The sequence below is a fragment of the Xiphophorus maculatus genome, chromosome 11, assembly GCF_002775205.1.
Source record: "Xiphophorus maculatus strain JP 163 A chromosome 11, X_maculatus-5.0-male, whole genome shotgun sequence".
NCBI classification, from domain to species: domain Eukaryota; kingdom Metazoa; phylum Chordata; class Actinopteri; order Cyprinodontiformes; family Poeciliidae; genus Xiphophorus; species Xiphophorus maculatus.
Genome location: NC_036453.1, coordinates 6,565,157 through 6,575,980, shown reverse-complemented (window position 1 = coordinate 6,575,980; position 10,824 = coordinate 6,565,157). Strand labels below are relative to the sequence as shown.

The 10,824-nt window shown below is 37.7% G+C and overlaps 1 protein-coding gene across 1 annotated transcript; it reads right to left on the bottom strand.

Moving 5' to 3' along the window:
• Positions 1–23: 23 nt before the first annotated feature.
• Positions 24–7,745, bottom strand: LOC102224438 (sodium- and chloride-dependent GABA transporter 2-like). The gene is made up of 14 exons (XM_005808782.3): positions 7,501–7,745; positions 7,258–7,392; positions 6,439–6,579; positions 6,222–6,300; positions 5,484–5,616; positions 5,130–5,264; positions 4,938–5,041; positions 3,710–3,834; positions 3,351–3,463; positions 3,127–3,264; positions 2,879–2,981; positions 2,588–2,688; positions 1,818–1,988; positions 24–1,592 (listed from the first exon to the last, which is right to left on the bottom strand). Exons 1-14 carry the CDS (start codon positions 7,688–7,690, stop codon positions 1,419–1,421), a joined length of 1,842 nt encoding a protein of 613 aa, XP_005808839.2. The 5' UTR covers positions 7,691–7,745; the 3' UTR covers positions 24–1,418.
• Positions 7,746–10,824: the final 3,079 nt, after the last annotated feature.

Below are 10,824 nucleotides of genomic sequence, written 5' to 3'. Positions count from 1 at the left end.
TCTGAAGAAGCCATTCCAGCAGATTCTTTCCAGATTCAAATCAAAATTGGTGGAAGATGGATGGATCCTGTCCACAAACTAATGTAACTTGTTAAAAACCATATATAAGTTATGGAAATAGACATCTATCTTTTTCTATTTCATAATGTTCCTTTTACGTACTTGAAATGCATCTGGTGATAATAAATAATCAACTAAACTAAATCCCATTTCTGTTTATTACATTATTGATACTAGTTTGAATACATGTTTTATTGTAGCCTTGCAAAAACAAAGAGTTCATCTGAAACCATTTGATCCAAAGTTAGAATGAACAACCGATACAAAGTGACAGAAGTTGGTCAGGGCAGCACAGATTCCAGAAAAAAAACCTCTTAAGATTATTAACAATTAACAACAAAACCCCTTATTAAAAAGTTATATTAAATCACACACCCAGTTACAAAAAGATCAGATTCATTCTGATTAGTCTTTACAGGATGTTTAAATGTTTAAGTGATGATGATGTGTAATGTGCATGTGAGTCGTGTGAAAACGCTCCCAGCTCAGCGTTTTGCTGGCCTGCTGCGCTTCTCCAAGAAAGGCATGCGAGTAAATGACAAACACCTGCTAGCTTAATCTCATTTATGTTTGTCAGTTTTACTTCCAACATCAATATAATTTCTTCACACCTTTGCTAATAGGTCTTGAACATGTTGGGGCTGGAGAGTGGTATGTGACTGAGCCTTCGTGACTCGACGTGGTTCACTGGAGCAGAGATGTGACCGAGCTTCTGCAGCGTTCTGCTCTGAGACAAGGTGTTTCCAGTGTGGGGCGGATGAAAGAGATATTTTATTAACTTGGTGTCTGACTGACACAGATCAAAGTGTGAACACATTAAGGTGCTGATGCATTCTAACAGGTTGGATGGTCTTGAGGTTTGCTGCTGCGGAATGCTTCTCATGTAATAATAATGCTTTAACATGAGTGATTCTAGAAAAAAAAAACATCTTCTGCACAGTGCATTACAAAAATATCCACACCTGTTGAGGTTTTTCACATTTTGTCACATTATCAGAGGCATTTTTCTACAAAGCTGATTTGCATAATCATACTTAAAACTGCAAAATCTATAATCCATCTATATTTGACTGGATATTTACACCTAATGTCCCTTATAATTTGCTTTGTTTGGTTACATCTTTGTTCTTCTTGTTCATGTACAGCAAACCCTGCATGATGATATATATAAATATACGTACATAAAAATATATGTATGAAAATATATTCAGAAAATACACTTTCTCAGGAAACAATATTGAAAATTTTCTTGAGTTGTGGCTGAAGGTGGATCATGGACCTGGATGCAACATTCTCCCGGTTTGGTTCGAAGGATTTTGTTGTCAGAACATTCAGTGACTCAGACCTGGATCTCTCTGCTAGTAGACGGTCAGCCTCTCAGCGGAGCAGTTTGTTGGTTCTGACTGAGTGAGTCCGGCCGACTGGGTCAGAGGTCTGAGCTCTGTGTACGGAGCTCTGCTGTCACTGTCCGGTGTGGAAGTGCTGCGTATTTGGTTCAAGGAAGCGACGGGTTTGCAGAGCGATAGGAAACGCTGAGGAAAGAAACGTGAAAAGCAACATGAAGTTTTGTCTTCATAGCCTTTTAGGGGTGATGTATGAACAAGTCAAGCATAGTTTATTTTATATGTATTTGTCTCTTGTTAAATTTTAGCTGAGAAAAAAATAGGCTATCCCAATCTTGTGCTGATTTTACAAATAATCCTGCTTGTTGTGTTACTTGGTTGTGTCTTTTATGCTTTTGCTGAGATCCTGCTCACCTGTCGGAGTGTGCCTTGGCCTTTGATTAATTTGAAAAGTACAAACAGTGGGATGAGTGAAAGAGAAACTGTGGCAAAAAACCATCCCAGGACATTTGCCCATAGCGGATAAACGTAGGAGTTACTGAACTTGAGTGGAGTATATTTGATAATCGAGAAGATGAAGGTTCCCTGTGAAGAGACAAGACGAGATTTATCTCATCAAATGGCACAAACTGAATGATGAAGGAGTTCTACATTGGTTTGTAATTTGATTGAGTCTTTTAACTGGATCAGTAGAAGAGCATGCTCTCTTACTTTCCCCATTTTGAACATAGACACATTAACACTCCAGGAAAACATATTTATTCCCCAGGAGGTCATGGATTATGATGCTCAGATCATCTTAAAAATAAAGTATTGATGCTTTAGTAATATTTATTTTATAAACAGAATTAAAACCCTACATGATTAGTTACTTTTGAACCATAATAAATGGAACATTGTTCAACATATATGTATATTGATGATTTTAATGATCAAATTATTTTTGAAATTGTTGACAATATGATGCGTTTATGCTGTTTTTATGTTTTCATGATGTAAAGCACTTTGAACTACCTTGTTGCTGAAATGTTCTATTCAAATAAACTTGATTGATTGATTGATTGAAAATAATTGACAAAGCGACATAACAGCCTCTCTGTTCCTGGTAAAATGCCTGTTGGCGTCTTTGTTTTTAATGAACATAGACAATGTCAGACATGATGTCAGTGATTTGTTTTACTTACAAAGCAAACCAGAGGAGTGATGTACTGCCAGCAGTACTTCATGAAAGGAAATGGATGATAGCCAATCATCTCCTTGATGTTATCGTAGAAACGGTCTGCACCTGTTGGTTAAAGGCACATAGGACTCAGTGCAGTGATTGACATGATAATAATAATAATAATAATAATAATAATAATAAGCTTCTTGGCATAATTGTGGGTATGCATTTGCCAAAATCAAATGTGAACCTGTTACTTTTGCGTTTGCCAAAATCAAGAACAGTCAAATAAATCCAGGTGCCAGTGACTCACCATAGACCCACCCAATGCTGACAGACTGGCAGAACGAGAGGATCAGCAGGGTGGAGCCGCTGCAGACATGGTGGTCCAACAGCTGCAGCAGGTAAATCCCACCCTTCAGATGAAATGTCATGTGGCTTTTGGTTAAAAATAACATTTTAATTAACACAAACATGTAAATGTACAATGTCAAAATGAAAATGTAAAACATTAAATGCTTGACATTCTCTCCCGCCTTGTCCTTATTAATATGTCCAAACCTCAGTGACAAGTAAGAATCCAAGCATGCAGAAGATGCAGGACATAACAAGCAGAAGCAGCTCCCGCCTGTAGCCTTGATGCAGGTAAGAAGGGAAATGATCGACCAGAGACGTCATCACACACTCTATCCCAACAAACTGGAATGAAATGATTAAGGGAAAAAATATTTATTACACTTATCAATTTATTCATTCATTTATTTATATGACTTGAGTCTTGTTACCTGGCTGTCTAGTCCAAGCAGAATGATCATGAGGAAGAAACACACGGACCACACCTGAGGCATCGGCATCATGGCCACAGCGCGCGGAAACACAATGAATGCCAACCCAGGGCCTAAAAATATGTATTTCAAAAACAAATAAAATTAGAAATATACAAAATAGGTGAAGAAAATGAAGAGTGAAGAAAAGAAGCATCTTCAGTTATTTAAACATGCCAATTTAAACAAACTGCATCTGTGTTTCAATCCATCAAAACAAAATAATTTGTCAAAATTAGGATAATGCTATTTGTATGCTACATTTACTTAAGAGCTGTGTGTGAGAAAAAGATATATCTAATATTGCTCAAAGTAAGAACCTGATGTTGCTACTTCAGAAACGTCCAGGCCTTGTTCATACGTCATGAAGCCCAAAACGGAGAAAATGGCAAAGCCAGCCACAACGCTGGTGGCGCTGTTCAGCAGACACAAGTAGAAACAGTCCCTGCACGGAAAAAAAAGATGTACATTAAAGTCTTTATGTAAAATATGTAGGTAACAAAACACTAACAGTAACACAATAAAACTAAACCCATAACCTGTTCTTGTTTACATTGTTCATTTATGTTTTGTTTTGTAAACTAGTCGGTCTGGGAGTTTAATATAAAAGTTAAGCCACACAGTTTGCACAACACTAACATACTAGCAAAAAAGACCAAGCAACCATTGTTCACTGGTTTTGCTATTTTTGACCAGATCTGGACACATCCTGACATTTGCAGCCAGGTAACGTTGCAAAGTTGCCCAGCCATAGGGATGCAGTGACCCTGCAGTGACCCTGCAGTGACCCTGCAATCTAGACATCACTAATTGCTTCTTGTCAAACTCAGTCAAAAGTAATACTTAAGTATTTTTTGTTCACACCAAATCAACCTGAAAAGCAAACATTTTTTCTGACTTTCTAATTCTGTAAATTGGCCCTCATTGTTGGACTCTATTGTCAAAGATAATTAATGATCTTCAAATAACCATGGCGATGATGTGTTCAGGGGATCAGTGATAATTCTGTGCTTCAGAGCATTTTCATGCAGGGCAAAAAGTTAACATTTTGGTTCATGTATTAATGTTTTAGAAGTTTGTGCTTCGTGACTTGTGGCAAAATGTTCATATCTTTCCTTCTAACGGTGGTTTCCTTCTATCATCTCCTTCATAAAAGATTAAATTCATGGAGCACATGGGTAATAGTTGTATGTATTCACCCACCGGAGCTCAGTATTCCTTCATCATGGCTGCTCTTCTGATCAAACTGGATAGATTGATCCAGATCAACTGGATAGAAATGTCTTGGTACTTTTTCAGTTATATCAGGATCTACATTTTTACATTTTACTGCATGGTGGATCAAATGGGACTTTATATAATCTTCAAATATTGGCATATTGCTTTAAACCTCTACCAAACATTAACTCTGACATGACTGGGGAATTTGTTATTCTTGATGATGCTGCTGCTTGTTCACTGCTGCTTCATGTGTTGTTTTCATTTCATGTTAATGTGTGAATGTTCAGAGGAGTCGAATGCAGTTTTAAGACACATTATTGAATTTACCTGTAACAGTTATTGTTGAAGGAGTTATAACTCCCAAGAGAAGTGAGGAAACCAAGGCCGATTGCATAGGAGAAGAAGATCTGAGTACCAGCGTCCATCCAGACCTGAAGAAAGTGCACAAACATTAATCTGTGCCTTATTTGAACGTCGCTCTCAATAAGTGTGACATAAGTATTGGATATATATCTTTACCTGGGGATCTGAGAGGCGAGAGATATCAGGGTAGAGATAATAAATGATCCCATCCAGAGCTCCTGGGAGGGTCACGCCTCGTATCAGCAGAATAAACAGCATGACATAAGGGAAGGTGGCTGTGAAGTACGCTGCCTGTGTGGGAAAAGAAAAGATGTTTCATATATTTTACAGATCACAGAAAACAAAAATTATATGAAATCAAATGTCAAACAGGAACTGCTGTACAATATACATCAAAGAAATTAACAAGGACCCAACTTGCTTGTTTCTGTCATATTAAACACACACACACACACACACACACTGATATGTAAAAAAAAAATAATAATGTTGATCTCTGAAGTGTCAGACCTTTCCTGTTGACTTGATTCCTTTCCAGACACAGAAGTAGCAGATGATCCAGCTCAGGATGAGGCACAGCGCCAGTTCCCACCTCAGCCCACCCACCTCCTCGATCCCACCAGAGATCTTTAAAACTCGATGTCTGGTCAGAGAGGTGGCAGATGGGGTGAGAATGAAAGATTAGGACAAATATTGAAAAGGAAGAAAACAAAATGAACTTTGTCAGTGCTAGTCCATTGTGTCTCATAGTGAGCCTGGTTCTGTTGGAGGACACCGACTGTCCTCCAGCCTTCCTCTCCACTGTCGCCATATGCTTGATCAGTAGGTGGGATTGCTGCGAAGTTAATGTGATACAATCCAATGAGCTTGAATAGATAGACAACTTTATACCAATTGTCATTATAAACTGAGGTTAGCAAGTCATTGACCTTTAATCTGACTATTTAATCTGAATTAGGCTTTAAAATTCAAAATAACTGTATAGTTTTAAAACAACATTATAACATGATAAATATGATTTTACATAAAACCCCCCTTTAATCTCCAACAACAAACATTGAAGCTCGTAGTTGTAACAAACTATGGAAAAGTCCAAGGACAAAAAAGGTTTACGAATAAAATAAAAGTTGAAAGACGGTAAGAGCTGCAGGAAACAGGACAATGGGAAATGGAAATTATTTGAATAAAGAAATAAACCAGAGAATATAAATGAGTGAAATATAATATAAACTGTGAACTCATGCTTACTGCCAGAACTCTACAACTGGGAGCGTAGTGTTCAGTCGTGATTCCAGGCTCAGATTCAGACGGTTATCGAAGCATGAGTCTAATGTGAAAACATACAAATACATCAGAATGCTAATTTTACACTTTCTACATGAAGCTTTATACTTTTTAAAATACAAAATAGGTTTTACAGCATTTCATGCTTTGATCTGTATATAAGCAGCATCACAGGAACTACCTGAGTTCCAGTAATTCCCACATGAAGCCCATGGCAGGTCTGAGCTGAAGGAGGAGAACAGGTAAAAAAACGCCCAAGCAAGAATTATGATGTATGAAGTGGCGCTGAATGCGATGACAAGGTGACTGGCATAACCAATGCCTGAGGGGAAAGACAAGAAATGATTCTGGTTCAATGAAAGTTTTAATATCATTCAAGTAAAATATTTAGAAAATAATGCAAACCTAATTAAGTAAGATAAATTACTTTATCGTGTCAAGCAACATAATCCCCAATGTTCTAATTGGACTTTAAAATGTTCCAATATAACTTTATTACAGCAGTTTCTAAAATGTGAACAGTATTAGTTCCAGCCTTTAACTGTCTGTTTGTTGGACACATCAAACAATAGTTTGATGTTTATTGAGATACTTTAAAATGTGGTCCAAGGAAACTATCAGCATTGTCTTTCTAAATATTTAACATTTGTTTAATGATGGAAGTAAAAAATTTTGTTTTGCGAATAAAATTCAAGTAATTATCTGATTTTTTTTTCAGCAGAAATCAGGCAGGCAGGTCTCCCAGTACTCACCAACAAGCAAGAGAAACTTACTTCAATGCAAACTTGTTCAAGACACAATAAACAGATAAGACATAAAAAGAGTTTCCCTGGCAACTGGACCTACAGCCCAAGAACCGCCACTGCATGAGAAATTTGATAATTCACTGCAAAGTAAAGACTTTCTGTATCCATGATGTTTGCTCAGCGTTAAACAGTCTAAGTTTTAACATTTCATTGAGACTTTTAAAGAAACATGAAAATAGTTCCGCGTGTTTTACCTTGAAAAAGCGGACAAATCGTCCGCCAGCAAGTGATTCCCCCCTGGCTGGTGTACTGCCCTAACGCAGTTTCAAGAAAGAACAAGGGTATTCCACACGTAAATATGAACACGGTGTATGGGATGAAAAACACACCTATAAAAAACAAAACAAACCAAAAATTGACAGCAGTAAGGAGACAGGGTAAGAAGGCTGCCGAGGAGCCAGAAAGCCGGAGCGCCACTCGTGCGTAAAAGCGCTCACCCCCTCCGTTCTTGTAGCAGAGATATGGGAACCTCCAAATATTCCCAGGGCCGATAATTGCCCCCATCACGGTGAGGATGAACTCCGCCTTGGTCCCCCAGCGGCCCCGTTCCTCCACTTCTTTAGACTTCTGAGTTTGTCCACTTGATACGCAAAGCGCTGCGCTGCTTTTCATCCTGCTCGTTTTCATCTTCAGTCTTCTGATCTTTAGTTTGATAGAAGAAAAAAGTTCCTCAGAAGAGACATAGGCCTAAATGCTGAGCGATCTGAGCAGTAGGATATATAAATGCCGGGGTGTGTGGGGGTGGGGGGGCGTGAGTGATGGGGGCGGCAGAGAGATGCAGCGATGTGAATGGACTTCTCTTATCAATGGGGGTTGCAACTATTTAAATCAGGGGACGCAGTGGAGGGCGTTACTTGAAGGGGTAAAAGGTGTATTGAAAAAAAAAGTGTAGAGAAGAATGATCTGGCTTTATTCTTTGGAAGTGTGTGTGTTTGTGTGTGTTTTAGCATTAAGCACCTATTTGTTGGCCCATTTTTCCAACAAATAGGACCCACTGCTTCCTATGGGTTATAACCACTATCCTAAGAAGTTACTGCTGCCATGAGGGCATGCAAATTCATAAAACTCCTGGACTGGAGGGATTGCCTGTTGATTAAAAAAAAATTCAAGGACTAAGTCAGCATTTTTAATAAGATGTGATGACAAGCTGCGGAAATCCTGTCAGTGATGGTGGATGTGACTGTCATGCCCTTGGAAGCAGGACTACTACTAACTAAACCCAGATTGATTTTTACCTAGAGAATGACAAAGGGTTGGAGCAGACCGGCGGCATTTCAGCTCGGTTTGGAGACTTTTTTCATTTGGAGACGTTGCAACCCAACCGTTTATCTGCGATTGGGTTGCAGAGGCAGCAGTCTAAGGAGGGGGCAGCTCCTCTTCGGGCAGAACCAGTCAACTTATAAATCTGATGCATTTTTGATCCAGAGGTACTTAAACTCCTCCAGGACTGCTTCCCCGACCCAGAGAGGACAATCTATCCTTTTGAGGCACTGATCATCATCCCACACTTTCCAACTCAATGACAAGAAAAGTAAAACAATATGATTTTTATTTTTTGTACCATTCTGTTATGGAAAATCTAAAAACAACTAAAAACAACATTTGTTGTCATGTCTATATTTTAAAAATGTGTACTGTTTACTATTTTAAGCCTGAGTTATTAAGAGCCATTGGGGAAGGTCCAAAGAGCCACAGGCTGGAGATCCCTGGGTTAGCCCAGACACATTTCTTGATACTAAATAATTTGATTGTTTTCTGCTAGTTGTGTTATAAAATGTTTAAGTAAAAAGGAACAACAGCAATTCAGCCATGGAAAAATGACACAGTTGGGCATGGTACATGTGGAGTTGCACTGTGTGCAGAAATCCCCAACCATCTACAGAGTCAACAGCTACACCTCCAATCCTCAAAAAAATCAGCTCCTGATTTATATCCTCAATGTTTGAATACAATCATTTATTCTAACAGGAGTCCATTCATCAATTTACTTTTCTTATTTTTTAAGTGTGGAGAGACTCCAGCAAAAATACAAAACTCCAGAGATTCGGTTAAGTTTTGTTTCTGTTTGTTATACAGTTTGTCAGCAGTTAATATGTCATTTTTGGTTGAACTTAAAGTTTTTGTTTCCCAGACAATATAAAGGCAATTCCAATGCAGGATAGAAACAACTTTTAGAGAAATTCAGGTGTAACAACATATATAAATGTTCACACAAAAAGTTCTTAAATATTTATTTTAGTATTAAATATTTACAATTCCTTTCAAATGTATTTCTGTCCCTTGTGCTTGTCCACTCAATGCAAACTTCAACGTTCTGCTGTCAGTGTTCAGCTGTGGCTGCAGTGAAGTAGCTAACCACCATCACAGTGTGACTCTGAGTGTGAATGGGTGAATGACTGAATATAGCGCCTTAGGGTCCTCTTGGTTAGATAAACGCTGTACAAGTACATTCAACATTTTCACAAAATATTCTTTCAATCACTGAAAGCTATTCAACCCCCAAAGTATTAAAATGTTTGTATCTTTTAAATAACTGAGCAATAGATCATTTCTAGGTTGCAACTCAATAGTGTGAAATACCAGAAAGTAAAACAACAAAGGTAACCTTGTGAAATGTGTTTTTGAATAAATTGCAGTAAATACAGTAAAATCTGCTTTCAGCTTTGCAGATTATTTTAAATAAATACAAACCTGATCAAAAGAGAGAACTTGGAGTCTTTGTCAGTAATTGAACACGCTGTTGATTCTTCATGTATCGGATCCTGGGTTGGAGGATAGAATGGCTCCGGATGTCATCCACAGTTCTCATACTGACCATTGGGTGGCGCTAACTTTCATAGCATAGCTTTCTGAAATACGTACATGTTGTTGTCTATGAGAGTAGTTCTGAATTTTTTCACACCTTGCGCCTGCACCTTCCAAAAGGTGAAGGAAATTTATGAGTAAATAAAGTTCAGATGTAGAAAATTACAACAGGAAAACAAAAGTAAACTGTTTGGAATTAGGATGGAAATGTGACTGATTTTTAGGCTGTGGGTTTTTTCCACCTTTCCACAACAAGAGCAGGAAATGAAGCTTCTGTTCCAGTAAAGCCACTTTCCTTTTATTCATTAAATGTTGCCTGAAGTCTAAGAATTATTCATTCCTCTGACTGATTTAGTTTGAAAGTTACATTTTAATATGACCAACATGTCTCTTCTGACTGGAAGCAACATCATTTTATTTAATAATAAATCTAAATCCAGGGTACAGTTTTCAGTAAGTTTCAAAACCTTTCTACACAAGAAATATTATTCTGTTCCTCCTGTTAACAGTTTGGCTTGTTTTTAATAATCCAAGCAAATTAGTTCTGAAATAAGTTTCCACGTTCACTGCATAATAACTGTCATGTTTGTTCCATAAGTGGTGATATGGGGCCCATCTGGGCTGGTCTTCACAATAAGCCGAATCATGACCCAAAATCTGTATACAATTTTTTAAAATAAAAATATGGTTTCAAAAAGCAAGGAGCATCATTTTTGACTACACTTTTACCTTCCACTAAACTTTCCATTTGTATGTTTGGATGCAGCATAGGCCTAATGTATTTTCTAATATTCTGGGAAACTGAATTTTGTATTTCGATCAGGATAATAAATAGCCAATAAATTAATTTATGAAATATGAGTTTCACTTCTGAATTTGCTGAAATAAAGTAGAATGATTATCCTCTGTCTTTAAAAAGACAGACAAAGAGAATTCATTTTGTTTCTATTGAGCCA

Bases quoted from the DNA above. Each gene is read 5' to 3' on its own strand.
- LOC102224438 (XM_005808782.3), bottom strand. From the start codon at position 7,690: ATGAAAACGAGCAGGATGAAAAGCAGCGCAGCGCTTTGCGTATCAAGT. The intron at 5,042-5,129 runs GTAAAGATATAT...CACTTTCTTCAG, and splicing joins CTCGCCTCTCAGATCCCCAG to GTCTGGATGGACGCTGGTAC. The intron at 1,989-2,587 runs GTAAGTAAAACA...GTCTCTTCACAG, and splicing joins TCACTCCTCTGGTTTGCTTT to GGAACCTTCATCTTCTCGAT.